The sequence below is a fragment of the Arachis ipaensis genome, chromosome B4 (assembly GCF_059453495.1).
Source record: "Arachis ipaensis isolate K30076 ecotype BB chromosome B4, ASM5945349v1, whole genome shotgun sequence".
Taxonomy (NCBI): domain Eukaryota; kingdom Viridiplantae; phylum Streptophyta; class Magnoliopsida; order Fabales; family Fabaceae; genus Arachis; species Arachis ipaensis.
This window is the reverse complement of record NC_142439.1, coordinates 32,278,395-32,298,046: the sequence shown is the minus strand read 5'-3', so window position 1 is coordinate 32,298,046 and position 19,652 is coordinate 32,278,395. Positions and strand designations below refer to the sequence as shown.

The 19,652-nt window shown below is 26.4% G+C and overlaps 1 protein-coding gene across 1 annotated transcript; it reads right to left on the bottom strand.

The window, feature by feature from the left end:
- Window positions 1-7,130: 7,130 nt before the first annotated feature.
- On the bottom strand, window positions 7,131-9,445 carry LOC110271014 (protein NRT1/ PTR FAMILY 2.8-like). The gene is made up of 3 exons (XM_088485698.1): window positions 9,331-9,445; window positions 9,013-9,230; window positions 7,131-8,620 (listed from the first exon to the last, which is right to left on the bottom strand). The coding sequence occupies exons 1-3, from the start codon at window positions 9,443-9,445 to the stop codon at window positions 7,145-7,147; spliced, it is 1,809 nt and encodes a 602-aa protein (XP_088341824.1). The 3' UTR covers window positions 7,131-7,144.
- Window positions 9,446-19,652: the final 10,207 nt, after the last annotated feature.

The window sequence follows — 19,652 nt, the reverse complement described above, 5'->3', positions numbered from 1 at the left end:
ATTTTATGGAACTTTCACATAAAGCATCCTTTCAATGGAATTGCAAAAATTAATTATAGATTCGCCTCAACCTATTATTTTATATTTACATATTTTTAACATAATCTTTTTCTAAATTTTAAAATCAAGCCCAAACCTCAAAAAAAAAAAAGGCTCATTATCTTTAGAAAGTAAAAGAAGAATCGATAAAAAGAAAGCAACCTACATGACCCGCAATTGCCAAGTTACCCATGCCTCTGAACTCAACCCAATCGGTAGCAGTCATAAACGTTGTAAGTTCAACGAAACAAAACTTCAAGTCCATGTTAGAATATAATTAAGATCCGTTAGGATTAATTAGTATTATTTAACATATTTGAATATTTATTATAAGATATTACGTCTTTATTATTTCGATTCTCTTAATATTTATAAATACAATTCTATATTGTATCATTCCATACAACTTGAACAGACAATTTGAATATACTCAATAATATACAAATCCTTTCTCAAGTCTAGTCTGTTGTTTCTAACATGGTATCAGAGCCATGGTTTGAAGAGAATAGGTTATTTTTCTTGCGGTAAAATCACCGTAGCTTTTACACTTTTTTTTCTATGCCATTTTTTCTTTCTTTTTGTCACTCCTTTAATACTTTTTCACCTCACCGATTAGCCTGTTCTTTCTGTCTTGTGTTTTTTTCGAGTCAAATGATCAAACACCATTGTCATCTGCTGCTTACCTATCCTCATGAAGAAATTATATAGTTTTTGCTCGCTTTCGGCAGTTCCGTCTGTGTTCTCTCGTGGCAGTTCCATCTGCGTTCTCTCGTGGCAGTTCTGTTTGTGTTCTCTCATGGCAGTTCCGTCTGCGTTTTCTCGTGGCAGTTCCATCTGCGTTTCTTTTCGGCAGTTCCGTCTGCACTTCTTTCAGATAATGGCAATTCCATCTGCGCTTCCTTCCGACAGTTCCGTCTGCACCCGTTTTATCAGTTTATGCAGTTTTTTTCTCTTTATTTCGTTGTTTTAAATATGTTTCAAACTCAAGTTGTCACTTGAGTTTGAAGGGGGATGTTAGAATATAATTAAGATCAATTAGCATTATTTAGCATATCTGAATATTTATTATAGGATATTCCGTCTTTATTATTTCGATTCTCTTAGTACTTATAAATACCGTTCTATATTGTATCATTCCATACAACTTGAACAGACAACTTGAACAGACAACTTGAATAGACAATTTAAATACACTCAATAATATACAAATCTTTTCTTCAGTCTAGTCTCTTGTTTCTGACATCCCCAATTTAAGAATCAAGTACTCTCACTGGAAACGCCGATTGCCTTCCGTACTCAAACCTAGGTACACAAACGAGCCACCGCTTAATTCAGCATAATCGCCATTCCCTAACAGCGCTCTCAATTCTCCAAATCGACTCAATTTAATTGCTAATGTGGCAGCAAATCATTGCTCGACTTGGGTGCAGAACAGCAAGACGTTGATGTTTAGGGAATGGCGTGTATGAACATGGTGGCGGTTTAGTGAAAGATCCAGAAAATTTTGATAATGGGAGTAAAATATATATAACATGAAAATAAATTTTATAAAAAATATTATATGTACAAAAAAATTAGCTAATAAATTATTTATTATGTATTTGTGTATAAATATATGTTATTTAACTCATTTTTAATAGGGAAAGTATGAGGAGCCAATGGAATATTTATACAATGTGTACAATGGAGATTTAGAGAGTATTAGAGATATAATCATTAATATTACCTATTTTCATCAGCTGAAGTTTTTGGGATGAGTGGTATCATGTATGGTATTATGTTACCTTTAAACTTTTGGAAAGATGTTTATTATCGCTAGTACTCGGATGGTTATTCTAGATAGTATGGGGGATGTTCATTTTGTAACTTAATAGCCCATTGTACACATTGTACAAATAATCCATTGTCTCCCTAGCGGGATCCTTTTTAATATATATATTTTGTATTTGAATATATATTTTTACGAATGGTTATTTTTTATGCACACATAGTGTAACATCCGAGACCACCCGCTAGCACTTGGCACATAAGGCCTCACGGTTTTGCCTTTGACGATAGGGATGATAGTCGAAACCCCCACACTCACTCGTCAAAATGCGTCATGCTAAGGATAGGTATCACACCCTTATAAGGCATGCTTCGTTTGGGGAGGGGAACGAAGCATGCCTTATAAGGGTGTGGATACCTCTCCCTAGCATGACGCGTTTTGACGAGTGAGTGTGTGGGGCTTCGGCTATCATCCCTATCGTCAAAGGCAAAACCGTGAGGCCTTGTGTGCCAAAGCGGACAATATCGTGTTAGCGGGTGGTCTGGGATGTTACAAATGGTATCAGAGCGAGAGCCCGGATCGATCTGCTAACGAGGACGCTGGGCTCATGCCTTATAAGGGTGTGGATACCTCTTCCTAACATGATGCGTTTTGACGAGTGAGTGTGGGAGTTTCGGTTATCATCCTTATGGTCAAAGACAAAATCGTAAGGTCTTGTGTGCCAAAACGGATAATATCGTGCTAGCGGGTGGTCTGGAATGTTACACATATTATTATTATTATTATTATTATTATTATTATTATTATTATTATTATTATTATTATTATTATTATTATTATTATTATAAAATATGATTAATCTTAAAAATATCTAATTATCAAATTAAAATACTAAAATACTAATTTAAATAATAACATATGTATACTATTTTTTTAAGTTTCATATTTTAAAAAGATTGAATAATTTTTTTCTTAAAAATATAATTGAAATATCGTTTTTTATATATATCACTAAATAATCATTTAAAAATTCACATCCAATACAATTAGGTTTTGATGATATTCATAGTTTAAAAAATTCTTTCAATTAATGCAGTTGTCACATGAAAAACTAAAACTAACTTTAAAAGAAGAAATATCAATGGATAAATAATATTCTTTCAAGTCGATTCCTAAGAAAGAATACTAATCTCATTTAAAGTTGAGAATTGATCATTATAATACATCTAATATAAAATTCTCAAATTGAATATCAAATTTTAAAAGTTGAATAAAATATTATTGTTGGGTCAAAATCAACAATTTAACGAAAGTAAATAAATATTATTATCATATACTACTTAAAAAAATTTTAAATTATAGTGGAGACAAAGCTTCCATATCCTTACACCTAAAATCATCCTGGTGACGCTTATAAAAATTTACTTTAAAAATATAAAAGATTTGGTTAGAAATTTTAGACAGTTCAATTGAATGTAATTCTTTACTTGAGCTTCATCAAATATTTTGTCTAATTTCTATAGGTTAGTTATCTTGTTATTTTTATATTTTACTTTTAGTATTTTAGTTTAATATTGTGAAGGAAATGTTATACACAAATATTAATGTGTGTCTCCTAAGCTATTATAAACAAAGATTACCATCCTAAATTTTAGATAGTTAGCTCTAAAATATTATATTACAACAAAATCCCAGCCTCCCAAGAAAAACCTAAAATTACAAAACAATCAAGAAAATGCAAAATTGCATAACGATATGCAAATTGCAAACCCTAACATTAGGGTGTGTTTGGCAAATATGTTAGAAGGAAAAAAGCACGTTTAAATTTTTTTTGAAAGTTTTAACTTTTGGTTTGGCAATTTTTTTTCATAAACGCAAAAGTGATTATGTTACCAAAATTACGTTTACAAGAAGTAATAAGTTTTAGCTTCTGCATTTTTTTAACGGGCTTTTAGCCATAAATACTAATCATTTATTTATTTTTTACCAACTTTATCTTTTATGCATGTTATTGTATTATTTATAAAATTATTGTTATTTGTATTGATATGAGCTCTATTTTTTATTATTTATCATTTCTATTTTTTTGTCAACTGTTTTATTGACATTATACACTTTTATAATTGTGATTTTTGTATATTATGTTTGTTATTATCTTTTTAAAATATGATTTATCGATCCATACTAAAAAAAGTACTAAAAATACTAAAAATATACTATACAAAAAATATCAAGAACTTTTAAATTTATTTCAATCACTACAAAGTAAATTTTAATTTTTTATTATTTTTAATAGTCTCTTTTATAATTGTAATTCTCGTATGATATATTTTAGTGTAATTTTTTTATAATATAGATTATGATTTCATTAAAAAATATAAATTAAATAAAAAAATAATCATAGATAATAATAAAATCATAAACGTTAAATTTCAAAAATATTAAGAATAAGATTATTGAGAGTACTAGAATAAAAATACGATGTAAAAGAAAAATACTAAATTAACATTCTCACATTAATACTTAAAAAATATAATATATTTGATTATATATATATATATATATATTTAAAAATATATTTTATCTATTTTTATATGTTATTTTTATTTTAGTAAGTAAATATTAATTTTATTATAAAATTAACTAATAAAATCTATTCAAATATTTAAATTAAAATGATAGGATAATATAAAAAGATTATTTAAGTTGATGTCTATTTTAATAATTTTTTATTTAAATGTGAGGTTGAATAGTACAAACCAAACAATATTTACTTTATTATAATCTATTTTAATATAAAAATTACCAAACATAAATCACTTTAACACAAACTTACTTCTTATTAAAATCAAATTTACAAAATTAATTTTATACACACAGACACTTAAACCACCTCCAGCAAGCAAATTTGGCTTTAATCCTACCAGAGAGAATCAGCTCTCCATGTTGACCCATAATTCATCCCTCCATTCTGTTATTTTCGGTAAAAACATGTTACTAAGGGTGGAGACTGGGCCAATAGTGAAGCTTATATTCTCAAATCTAAGATCTTATATCCTTAGTTTATGGAAATGTCGATGGTAGGGTAATAGAAAAGTGGAGGAGATGTTGATGGCAGACTCATGAATGGGAGAATGAAAACTAACACATCTCTGGCGCTTGTTTTTCTCGTCCTCAACTGTTAATTCAACGCCATCTTCGAGCTCTCTCTCAATGAGATCATCCTCATCCATTACATCTTTCTTTAAGGTCATTTCCCCTCGCTCCTTCCTCCTTTTTTTCCAGTGCAGCCTTCACTGCTTCTTTAATTAGGTGGGTGACCAACAAAACCTTCACGAAACTCCATATTTCGACCAACACTGCTATACTTATGCGAACCTAGATCACCCCTCCTTCCTACTTCTGAAGCTTCCTTTGTCCCAACAATTCTATCCTGCTCTCCTGAAACTATGCGTTCGATCCCAGATTTAGATCTATTTGTTACTTCTCTCTTGTTACTTCAAATAAATGTTGGCTAAGGACCCCTATTTATTTTTACTTGTATTCTTGCCTTTATAATAATAAAGATCAACTTTGAGATTATTACAACATTTAGGGGAACAAAACTTGATCAATCAATGCCGATGAAACAATTAAATAGTACTTTTCATGGAGAAAAAGATAAATAAATGCGGGTAGTATAATATTCATCAGTGGCAATAAATAAGTATACGTAATTCAACAACAATTTTGATACTAACTTCAATTGTGTGAAGAGACTCAACGTTCAAAGTTGGAGTCTTTGATGTGTCAGTGCACTAATTAGCATTGCTCTAATCAATGATTGATATATCCATCTCCATGTCTTCTACTTCTACTGCTACTTGCCTCTTGTTATTGATTAGTTATGCTCGCCAAAGTGCAAACGCAACCTCATGTGATCAAAATAAGGGAGATAGCGAAATTTTCACAATCTCTTAATCAAATGTTCAGATTTAAGATTAAAAGATTTTTGTAAGATTTGTTGGGAGGTAAAATTTCTCAAAAATGGAGATTATTAGTGATTTATAGAACTGTAGGGACAAACAAAATTTTATGGAGGAAAATTATAATTTTTATTTAATTTTCGAAAAGCAAAATTGTTGGAGATGAATTACAATAATTTTTTATTTTCGAAAAGAGAATTCACATTTTTTTTTGAAAAGTAGAATTTATCAAAAAATCGAATTTATTTCAGAATAATGATCATCATATCTCAATAAATAACGATATTACATTATTTTTCTGAAAATTATCAAATCTAAAATCATATACAAATTAAAAAGTGCATTTTTATTCTCATTTAAACCAAGAAATTATTTGTTTCATACATTGAAGTGCTCATAAATTTATAAAAAGAAAAAAAAGCTAAATTTAATAGTAGATAATTCAATCATAAAACTCAAAGAAATAAAAATAAAAATTTGGATTTGTCACTCAATTTTCTTTCTTTCTTGTATTTTTTTTTTTTTTGTCTTTTTGTTTTGTATTGTTTTGCAGTGTGTCTGTAGATAAGTCTGCTCATAAATGACAAAATATATGCAAAAATGCGCGAATAAATATCACATCTATTTGTTTCTTTGTTCACACTGGTCTCAAGTGTGAATCTCATCTAATCTATCTAATAGTAGTGCATAAAATTAGTCAGTTGGAGAGTGAGTTGGTTTTTGTATAAATATCATCAATTTTTTTATATTAGATTTTTACATGGAAATTATTGATTTCGAAACTCTGGCATGAGACACATACATACGGGTCAGAATTGAAAAGAATTTTTCAGAAACTTAATAATCTTCTTTCTTTAATTTAGAATAATCTCTGCAGTCTACACTAATGCTCATGCTGATGAAATTTAGCATATTGCATGAGTTTTAATTTTTTTTTATGCACAGAAAAATCTTAATGTTTTATTATTTTAGAGGAAAAAAAGAAAAGGTAGGAAAGAAAGATAGTGGGAATTATATCACTAGAGAAGATATGAAACCAAAAAATAAAACTGAGGCATGTGCATAAAAATTCTGATGGCACAAAAAAATTTGTCAGTTTTTATCTTGATTTAAACATACAAATTTATGTGATATGAAAATTAATAAGTGAACAGTTTAAAATTTTGCATGAGAAATTTAAAGTAACCAACTACAATCACTGGTGAAGGCTAGTTCATCAAACTTGATATCTAAATCTAAATTATGATCTGCAATATACCACACCTAATTAGCACAATACAGTGTTCAAGACAAAAAAGATTGTTACAATCACACCTAAACTAAACAACAACAAAATAAAATGTAACAAATTAGCATGATCATGTTCCCTCTTTCATCTTGGATCAATTGTTATGTCAAATACCTTCTCTTGAGGTGGCTCTTCATTCTGCTGGTTCAGTATTGAATTCTTTGGCTGCACCTTTTTTGTATCATTGCTAGGTTTTTTACTCAAGAAATGGCTAGCAAAGAAATTGAAGTAAAAAAAATTCAAAACACCAAGTGCAGCAATGAGATAATAGTAGTAATCAAGCTTATTGTCATTCAAATCATGTCCACCAAGCCATGAATTTCTCCCACCATGTGATGTAGCTTTATGGACAATGTTCACAATCAATGATCCTAAGTAGTTTGCAACTGACAAGCTCAGAAAGAATACAGCACCAGCCACAGTCCTCATGCTCTCAGGCATCTCCGTTGTGAAGAATTCCATTATGGACACAGCAGCGAAGGCTTCGTTGAGACCTGACAGCGCAAACTGTGGCAGCAGCACTGCGAAGCTCATCGGCGAAGCAAATGATTTTGCTCTCAAAGCTGAGTCGCGGCGCTTCTGCTCCACAATCGCGGCCACAAGCATGCACAAAATTGACAAAAGAATCCCAATTCTGATTCTAAGGCTCATGCTTAACCGAGTAGCCTTTTTGTTAATTTTCTTTGTCACTCGAATGTAGATGCATTCATAGATGTAGATCCAAATTGAAAGTGCTACCATTGAGACCAAGTTCATCCAACCTGGTGGAACTTTGAAATGTTTCCCAATTGATCTGTTTGTTTGAATAACTTGAAGAACACCAAATGTGTTCTGCTGATCCATTACAATGAAGCAACAGATTCCTGTCACCCAAACTGGTAGAATTCCCAATAAGCATTTTAATTCTTCAACTTGCTGCAAGCTACAAAGCCTCCAAACATTTTTCGGCTTCAATTGTTGATTCAATTCACTAGGATCAGAAATTATAGCAGCCTTCTCAAGAAATTTGAACCTATCTGTACGAACAAGGCTAACATTGTTGTGGTCCAATTCTGATGGAGCAGGATCATAGTAACGTGTTCTGTCAGAGGTCTTAAGCTTGCACTTTCGACATGCTGCAGTGATCACCTTTGCCATATCAGAGAAGACACTCCCCTGAGGCTTCTTTCGAATGTAAGTGTGCCGGCCGATTAAGAAGATTGCTATTGAGAAAGCAAGGCAGAGTGTTGGAATGGCGAATCCTAAGGTCCAGCTAACATTGGTTTGAATGTAGACAACGCCAGTTAGCGCGATCACAAGTGCAATGGTGAAGGTGAAGTACCACCAATTGAAAAAACTTTCCAATTGTGCCCTGCCTTTCTCTGTTTTGGTATCGAATTGGTCAGCACCAAATGCAATGTTGCACGGCCTAATTCCACCTGCGCCAACAGATAACATGGCGAGGGCGAAAAAGAGTATACCAAGCTGCCACGGTTGTGGCCACTGGCAATGTGGCCTATTAGTGCAGTTAGCAGGCCTCAATTGATGTATACCTGCTGTTAGGGTCATTATCAATATACCCTGTTCATGTAATTCATGTTCTACCCCATGTTAATAACTCAAAAAAAAAAAAAAAAAAAAAACAATTTCACAATAGAATAAAAGATCTTTTCTTATCTAAGAATTTATGCACAGAAGATATAAACTAATGTAACTATAAAACTACCCAATTTAATGAGTATCAAAGTCAAAATTATAAGCATTGGATATTGTTTATGATCAGAAATGATAATTTATTCTATCAAAATATATCTCTTGGGTTTTAACTTATTTCAACTTAAAAGTTCATTAGAGTAATTCCTTGACATAAATCCTAATTTGTTAATGTTACACTACCAAAAGGGGAAATATAATAATGAAATAAAACATTATCCTGGTAATTGTGACATTGATGTGATGATTGATTTGCTTACCAGAAGTGATGCAATGGAGCCAAACAAGAGAGTGCGAAACCTTCCCAAATAAGTATCAGAAATGAAAGCACCGATTATAGATGCAACATTGGATGATCCATTCCAAATTTGAACCACATTCACCACAAATATCGCACTCAAATTGTACCTCGTTAGCAGGTACATCGTCAGATTCGATATCAAACTCATTGATGCCAATTTTTCAAACGACTCATTACCTTCAAAACCCAAATTAAGCAACAACATTATAAAAAAGATTAGGGTTTTTGCTAATTAATATGATAGAAAAATCGTTCTTTCTCTTTTGTTTTTTTTTACCAATAATGTAGTAGACTGATCGCCATCCTCCTGCTTCTTGTGTCTGTGGTGCAGATGCATGCTCATCTTGTTTTTGTTCCTCTTCACATGAAGAATTGGTTGTTGCATTCTCCATTTCCTTCCTTGAGTTATGGTTCCAACTCGGTTCATCTCTTTCACACACACAGTCTAATATGTTATTGTTTGTCTATTTATATGTAGTCTCATAATGCCACGTCAAAAATTTGTGAGTGCTTTTAGCTTCCAGTCCTCAAACAAACTCACGAATTTGCATGCAAAAAAGTCAAAGGTCGCTAGGGTTTGAAATATCAAGATTGTTCGTTCACGTGATTTTATTTAGAAACTAATTAAAATATAAAAATGTTATGTGGGCATTAGAATCAACTATTAAAATTAGTTTTTATAATTTTTTTTTATCAAAGATAAAGAGATTCAAAATCGCAATCTTTTAAATGAGTATGGAAAGATTATGCCACTTGAGTTATAAGTCTATAACTCATTAACAAAAATAGTCTTTATGTATTTATATAGTATATATAATTTAATTTATTTTTAATGTATATTTTGTATTTTAATATGTATTCTATAATGATAAATAATTTTAATGGCTAAATTTAATATACTCTACGACTAGCATAATTAATATAAATAATAAGTATTTTAATTTACATAAATTTTAAATAAGTTTAATTTTAATACATAAAATATTTTACATAACTATTTGCTATGCCTATTTGTTGATAATAATTCATGCAATCAATTTAAAATATATATATATATATATAAAATTAGCTATCAAATATAAAATAAGAATTAAAATAAAAAATATATACTAAAAATATATAAAATAATAAATATATAGACGTGACTAATTTAATCACTAATTTTGCTACATGCATAATATTTTTTATCAAATATTTTAATTGAATTGTCAATGATAATACTAATATTTCAATTGAGATTACTATAAGTAAATCAATGAAACACTAGGATGAAGATAGATAAAAAATGTCACGTGGCTTTTTATGTTAATTTTGTTTTTAGCATGTGTTGAATTATAAGCTTAATATTTAGCCACCGGAAAGCACAGTTTGGGATGGATCAATATTCAATACAATAAGAGTGAAGATAGGAGCATCCTTAGCTACTATATTACTGTCAAAAACAAACTTTCTCATGGATCCAAGCAGTGAAAACAGGAGCATCCCTAGACCCTAGTACATTACAAATAGCAATTTATCGACAATTCAACACCGAGTAAACTACCATAGTACTATTTTACTTCAAAAAAAACTTACTTTCTAGAAAACAGTCTTAAAAAGTTATTTTAATTTGACAGACTAAACTAAATATAAGAAGATATATTCGAAAAAGAATTTTATAAATTTCTAGATATCAAAATTTGGTAATATTTAATATTAAATAATATTTTACATAAATAAAAAAATAAAAATATTAAAAAAATATAGAAATAAATATTTTTCATTTTTTATATATCTTTTAAATAACTCTTCAAATGTTTTTAAGAAAAAAAAATGCATCAAATCCAATGGTATATTTGATTGAATTAAGATTAATTTTAAAATATTAAATGTGATTTTTTCCTCCAAAAGATATTTTTTATCAAAAATAAAATCTTTTAAAATTAAAATAACAATTTAAAATGCAAAAAGAAATAGCAATTATCAAAATATTTCCGTTAATTTAATAACTAGTGTATGTATCTGTGCGATGTACGAAAAATATTTAATATTATATCTATATCTGAAGTATTTTTTAATAAAATAAATATTCTTCAACATATTAAATTTTAAAATCAAACTCGATTTGTGTTTTTTTATTCATGTGAATAATAAACAATAGTACATAATAAAAAAATTCACAAAATAATTGAATTAATTAAAAAAAATTATAATATGCAATAAATTAATAATGTCTTAATTTTGATCATATATGATAAATTTCAATGTTTTTAAACCTCAAAATAAAATAGAAAAATTCAAGTAAATGGAATTGTTTTAAACCTCTAGAGATACATCTATACCAATATCTATACCAATATATATCTATACCAATATATAAAGTCAATACCAGAGTTTGGTGTCCAATTTTTATAGACATCATTTACCCTCAAATAATTCACTCTACAAATCAAATTTATGGACAAAATAGTAATAATACATTTTTGTTTCTTAATTAAAAAAAGTCATCAACCCACAAAAGAATTAAATAACTGCTGCAATCGTGAGGAAATTAAATAACTGCTCCACTTACAAATATGTCGTCTGGCTGTTGTCGATTCTTTTTTCTGTGTTTTGCTATATTTTGGTTATGCAAATGATGGAGTTGATACAATTCATACGCCAACTTCATTGTTAAACACAGGTATCTATATTCTACCTTTTGAAAAATATAGAAATCGACACTATAATGGTCCAAATAATAGGTATAAATGGTAGGTATTTTATATTCATGGTTTATTTTATTTTTGAGTACTAATTTTTAATTTTTAAAATAAAATTCAAAGACAACATCCTCAATAATATCCACCTTCACCTCTTTTCAACATCCTCAATTTTATCGCCTCCATCGTCATCCATCCGTTGCAGTTGCAAATTTAATTTGGCTTCACGCATACTTCCACTTACATTTTTTTTTTCTTCAATTTACTTATTTAATTTATATTTTTGGTCATTCTTCTATTCTTTTAATTCATTTCCAATATTTCAGGTAAAAAATAGTTCTATCTTTTTTTCTAATCAATTTGATTTGATGTAAAAGAATTATTTTTTTATCTTATTAATTTGATGTAAAAAGAAAATATTTTTTTTATCTAATATGTATTCTTATTTTTGTTTATATGTCTTTATCTATGGAATCAAGAAATTTTATAAATATTTTGTTAACTTTTTAGATTGCTTTGCAATAATATTTATTTAATTTTTAAAATTATTGATTATAGTACATAAATATTTTTTCTAAAATAAAATAAAATTATTAATTTTGTCTATCCCAGTATCATTTATCTTACATATTGGACTGTATTAATGTATAATGAATTATACAAATGTATAATGGGAATAAGAAAAATTTGGTATCCAATTTTTTCTTCCTATTTTATCTCTATTTATTTTTTTGTTAAACAATGAATTTAATATAATAAATTGTTACTACGTCTTCCATAATTTTTATTCTTTTTTTATCAAATAAAGAATTTACCCACAATAAAGTATCAAACTGATTCAGTATCAACCCACGACATATTTTAAAACCGAAAAAAAAACTGACGTACTCAATTTAAAAACTAACTCCCTTTCAATAAAAAACTGTTCCACCATCAGTCATACTTAACCCTCAATTAAATTAAATTACTCTTTCACTTTCAAAAAATGCAGACGGAATTGCTAATAAATAAAAAAAATGGACGAGAATGAAAATAAATATTTTCACATTCTTCACTATCTTCATATTTTATTGTTTAATTCTATGTTAATTTAGTTTCTACTTTTCTGTATTTTTCTTGCTATTCATTCTTCTCCTTTCTTCAATACCCTAGCCTCCATCATCTTCCATTGCCTTCAGTTGCAAATTTTGGACGATTTTGCAGCGGTTATTGCTTTCACGCGCATAACATTCACTTATATTTTTTTTGTTCTCTCTAATTTACTTATTTAATCTATATTTTCAGTAATTCCTCTATCTTTTTAATTTATTCTAAACTTTTTACATATAAAAATAGTACTATGTCTCATTTTTTTAATCAATTTAATGTAAAAAGAAACAATTTTTTTTATCTTATCAATTTGATATGTATTTTTATTTTTTTATATATCTTTACCTATTAACGAATGAATGAAGAAAAGTCCCATAAATATTTGGTTAACTTATTTTTTTTAATTGCTATGTAATATTTTTTTTATTTTCTAAAATATTGATTATGTAAAGTATTATTTATATTTGATATTTGAGTACATAAATATTTACTTTAAAATTAAATTAAATTATTAATTTTATCTACTATAATATTATTTATTTTGAATATTGGCCAATTTATTTGAGTGGCATATATATAAGACGCGAGTATTGAATTTGATATTTAATTATACAGAGTACTTGATTTGACATTTATTAATTTCTAAATTATATTGCAAAAAAATTAATTAATTTAATATTATTTATTTGTCACATGGTTAACATATAAAAGATACAAAAAAATCTACACCTATCAATAGTAGAATAAAAAATTCTCACACATATTTTGTTAATTTCTTTTTTTTATTTGTAATCTATTTTATATTGGATAATATTTTTTTTATTGATTATTAGTTTGACATATAACATAATAAATGTAGTAATATAAGAACTTTGTTAATTAATTTTTCAAATAATATGGCGACCTAATATAAGAAATTTATTAATTAATTTTGTTAATTTCTTTTTTATTTTTAATCTATTTTACATTAAATAATATTATTTTTTATTGATTATTAGATAGACATATAATATTTAAATGTGGTAAGATAAGAACTGTGTTATACTTTTTTTATTGTTTTAATCTTAATGATTATTTTCTTCTCTTTATTTTTCTATCTCATGGACCATGTAAGTTTTAATTTATTATTTTTTCTTATATATATTCTATTTTTTAAACTATTTTATTTTATTAGGTTTTTTAATTTATTTTATTATATTTTTTTATTTTGAAAATTTTAGAGTCTAAAGATCTCTCGTTTAAACGATTCCAATTATATGATCCAGAAGTAGTTCAAGAAAATAGATTTAAATTTTGGTAATTTATTAAGTCTGATTATTATATAAGAAGTTAAAAATATTCTAAATTTAAAAAACTTTTTACTAATAAAATTGATTTTGTCCAAAATCGTAGAGAGAGATAGAGAGAAAGAGAAAGAAAAAGTTGACATTTTTTAACTAATTACAAAAATTCACTACCATCAAATAGTGTTTCACTATTAATAACTTATTAAGTGAGGATTAATAAGAAGCAAACCAGAACGATAAATCAAAAAATTCGTTGTCTCTCTTTATATAGTATTTTACTTTAAGTAACTATTTTTTATGGATAGTATTCAAATGACAAACAAAATAATAAAAAAAATTCACGTTAGATTATAAAAATTAATCTCATCTATAATCTATAATATCTATACCAATATATAATGGGATATAGGAGTTTGGTATCCAATTCTTTCTTCCCATTTTACCCTCTTTCTTCTTTTTTTTTCAAAAAAATATTTTACCCACTTCACTTTTAATATAAAAAAAACTGTTACTATGTATTTAATTTTTTTATTTTTTTTTAAAATTATTTTTACCTATGACAAAATTTAAAACTAATTCATTTTATTTCAAATAATAACATAATTTATTGATATTCTATAACAAAATTAATTAAATTACAATACACGGTTTAAATACTTCTGATGTCTATTGTTTATCTTAAAAAAAATTACATATAAACGTGTACTCTTAATTAAATCTATACCAATTTATTAAATTATAATACACGGTTTATATATTTTTCTGATGTCTATTGTTTATATTTAAAAAAAAATTACATATAGAAGAGTACTCCTTAATCAAATCTATACCAATATATAATGGATTATACCAATATATAATGGGATAGAAAAATTTAGTATCCAATTTTTTCTCTCTATTTTACCCCTATTTTTTTAAGTTTGTTAAACACTGAATTCAATATAACAAACTGTTACTACGTCCTCTATTTTTTTTTATCAAAAAAATAATTTATCAAACTAATTCACTTTCAACCCCACCACATGTTTTAAAACTGATTTACTTCCAATAAAAAACTGTTACCACTACGTACTCAATTTAAAAACTGACCCACTTTCAATAAAAAACTGATCCACCTTCAGTCGTACTTAACTCCCAACAAAATTAAATTACTCTTTCACTTTCAATTTTGGTCTCGCAAACGTTTTTCTTCTCTGCATCTTGCTATCACGAAATCAACAATCACGTCAACGTCGACCACTTGGACAGAATCTGCTAGGCGAAGAAGACAGAAAATGACCGAAGAACAAAGATAGCAACACCTGACCGAAGAACAAAGATAGCAACTTATTTGGAGATGATTCGACAAGAAAACAAGTTGTCGTATTAATTGATACAACTTCAATTCCAATTCCAACTCCAATGCCAAACACAAGTGGAGGTACCACAAACATAAGAGTAGCCCGATTGACTACAATTAAAACAGGCAAATAAAAATCTATAACAATATATAATGTCGATACGGATTAACCTCTTTTTTAATTCTTTATTCCAATAATTTATTCGTTTATTAATTTTATCCGTTTTCAATTTTTCTTATTTCTCTTTCCAATTCTGAATTTGCTTCTCTGCATGTAACAATTATTTGGATAAGTTTTTGTGATTTTCTGAACTAGATAGTGACTATGCTAAATGTTGATTTTAGACGCCATGTATGAAAGGAGAAAAAAAATAATTAGGAGTGATAAATAATTTTTTTATCGATCTTATCATTTTATTTTGGGTATATTCTTTATGTGAGTACTTTATACCAATAGTTAATCTCATTATTCAATTTTTAGTGCTTCTCCTCTCACCATTAGGTGCACTTTTCTGTATTATTACTGTTGCCATCATTCTCCTTCCTTCAATATCGTGATTGTATCGCCTCCATCTTTTCCTCGCTTCCATTCACTACAATTGCAAATTTTATACCGTTTTGCTATAGTTATTAATTTCACGCATAACTTTCACCTTCATTTTCCTTTCTCTTCAGTTTACTTACCAAACTGTATTAATTCTTATATATTTTTAATCTATCTTTCACATCTAAAGTTTTCTTTCATCAATTTAATTTTAAAAAATTATTTTTTATCTGATATTTGTTTTTTAATTTTTTTTATATGCATATACCTATCAATAATGAACCGAAGAACTCTTATAAATTATTTTGTTAATTTTTTTTATTTTTTTAAACGATTTTGTACAAGATAAAATTAATTTTTAAATTTTTTAAAGTATTAATTATGTAGAATATTTTTTTAAATTTTAAGTGCATCAATATTTACCTTTTAGTTAAATCTCATTTTTTTAAACTGTTTTGTATTTAATGATGTTATTTTTTTAATTTTCTAAATTATTGATTATATAAAGTATTGTAATTAAAATTTGAGTACATAAATATTTATTTTTAAATTAAATTAAATCAATTATACAACAAAAAATTTACTAATTTTTTATTCCACAATATTATTTGTTTGGCATATAGTCCTGATTATTTGATGAGTTTAATTTTGATGGTGATTAGATGTACATGTAAAACTATTTTACACTAATAGGATATCAAAATTAAATTCTTTTTTGATTGACATAAAAAGACGCAAAAAAAATTGTAACTACCAATGATTTGTTAAAATATTGATATGTTTATTTCCTAAACTGTTAATGATGTAAAGTTCTGACATTTAAGTATATGCAAATTTGTTTATAATTCAATTAAAATAAATAATTTATATTTCAAAAAAATTAATTAATTAAATATTATTTATTTGGTATATAGTATTGATTATTTGATTGGCATATAAAAGATGGAAAAGAAAATGTATGTATCAATAGTAAAGTGAAAAAACTCTCAAAGGATATTTTGCTAATTATTTTTTAAATTTTTAATCAGTTCTATGTCGGTTAATATTTTTTTTTATTAAATATTAGATTGACATATAACATTAAAGATATGGTAGGATAATAATATCTATGAGTTAGTTTTTTTAAATAACCTGATAACACAATAAATATCTAAATTTTCTGTTAAAAACAGTTTCAACCTTTACAATATTATACAGGCTAATTTAGATAGCCAAAATAAACTAAAATAAATAACAACAAGAAGATATAGAATTTTACTTTTTGTTATATAATACAAAAATAATATAATAATACAATAAACTGTAATAAAAATAAAGTAAAATAAGTAACAATAAGAAGATATAGAATTTTATTTTTTGTTCTGTAGTACAAAGATAATATAATAATCTAATAAATTGTAATATTCTGGTACAAAAGAACATAAAATTTAATCAAAAATACTATTTGTACACCAAAATCAGCCACCAATGTATTTGTGTATAATAAATATATGTGTAGTTTAATTTATTTTCAATGTATATTTGTATTCTAGCATGTATTTTATACGGGTGGCGGACTTTGGTGTACACATAGCATAACTCAAATTTAATATTATTCTTTTCAGTAGCTTTTTATCTTTTTATTTTAATTTTATTAAAAATACTAATATAATTTACTTTTAACTTTTAACTTTTAACTTTTAAGATAAATGTAAGGATGTGACATTTTATGTATTAGATAATGTAAAAAATTTATTATAGAAGAAGTTAAGAATATAAGAGAGAGAAAGAAAGAATTTTTTAACCTATTAAATATGAGTTATATCAAGTGATGATTAAGAATAAAACAAACATACAACTTATATAATAGTAGTCAAATGTAAGAAGTAATGACAGTCTTTTATTCTAAGGGTCTATATTAAATTGCAACTTAATTTTATAATTATTAGTTAAAAACTTACATTAATATACTATTTTTGTTATATTAGTTAAAATAATGTATTTAATATTATTTTTAAGGATTACTGACATCAAATTTTGATAATTTGAGCAAAAATTTTGAATGTTTTATTTCGTACATTTTTTTAATAGAATAATAAGACAACTTAAAATTCATATCAAGAAAAAACTACTGTTTTCATACATTTAGATATTCAGAAGACACAAAAACCAATTCTTTAACAACACTTCAACGACTCATAAAAGTTAACATAATAAATGATTATAGATCAAAGTGATAGACAAGATTGAAAGTTGCGATAATAGTACTTTGTGATAATTAATTACGATTGGGTAAAGAGAAGGTGTGAGGAGAAGAAGAAAATGAGAAAAGAGAATAAGGCAATAATAGTGTACGATAGAAATAATAGTAAGAGAAAATAATAGTGTGTGATACAATAAGAAGATATAATAAAAGTATACATTAATAATTTAAAAAAAATTTAAATTAAAGATAATTTAATAAATTGAATATAAAATTAAAAAAATAAAATATTTTTTATCTATTAAAATTATGAATATAAAATTAAAAAATAAAATAACTTATAAAATTTTTATATTTATTTTTAAATAAATTTTTTATTTTTAAATTATTTTATCAAATCTATAATTAATTGAATTAATTGAATTTGTCCCTACTATATTAAGGAATCAATATATTAAGGAATCAATTTAATTGAATAATCTTGAAGCGTTTATATAGTTATTTTTATAATCAATAAATCTGACAATTTTTCAAGACTCAAAAAATTATTAATAAGGATATATATGATGAATTACGAAGATTTTTTTCAGGTACACAATTTTTATATTCTCCTATTTTTTTATTAATTATTCTTATAGTTTGATATTTAAAAATAAAAAAATAAACATTCTCATTTCTTCTTTTTTTTTCATTACTTATAAGAAAATGAAGACCTCTTCAGATTCATATTTAGGGTTTAGGGTTTAGGGTTTAGGGTTTATTGTATATTTTTATAATTTAACATTTTAAAATTTTTTTATAATAGTTTTAATTTTAACAAAATATTATATAAATAAAGTCATGCCAATATTAAAATAATAAAAAATATTTATTTAATAAATTTAAAAAATAAATAATATATTAGCAAAAAATAAATTTAATTTTTTTAAAAAATAATAGAAAAGCGGCTGAACAGGCACGATAGTGCCTGTTGAGCCGCTAGTCTATAACAATATATAATGCCAAAACATGAGTCTATAACAATATATAATGCCAAAACATGAGGTTTGGTGTCCAATTTTTCTTTCCATTTTTATCCTTTTTAGTAATCTACTTCCAGTTACTACTACTTCATTTCCATCCACGTTCACCTCAATATAACTTCTCCACGTTAATTTCTCTCACATCACCCATCAGTTACAGAATTCTACTACTTAATTCCCCACTACTGCATCAGTTACTTCCTCTCACATCAATTACTGCGTCAATTGTATTATTCCTAATTTTTTCTCTTAATCTCTCTCACTTCACTGGTTACTCCATATCTCTCCATAATAGAAAAAATTTCCTTCATTTCTCCTCTGTCTTCTCCTGCATTCTTCTCACTTCGCCTAAATATAATGTAAAATCTACTGTAATTTATTTTTTGTCATTAAATAAAAGTGTATGGCTGTTTTTATATGTTTTTTTGATTAATTATAGTTGACAACATACCAATG

What these genes read in the sequence shown, in the direction of transcription:
- LOC110271014 (XM_088485698.1), bottom strand. Translation starts at nt 9,445, where the DNA reads ATGGAGAATGCAACAACCAATTCTTCATGTGAAGAGGAACAAAAACAA. An exon ending in ATCAGTCTACTACATTATTG is followed by an intron (nt 9,231 to 9,330) that starts GTAAAAAAAAAC and finishes TGGGTTTTGAAG; the next exon opens with GTAATGAGTCGTTTGAAAAA. An exon ending in GCTCCATTGCATCACTTCTG is followed by an intron (nt 8,621 to 9,012) that starts GTAAGCAAATCA and finishes TTACATGAACAG; the next exon opens with GGTATATTGATAATGACCCT.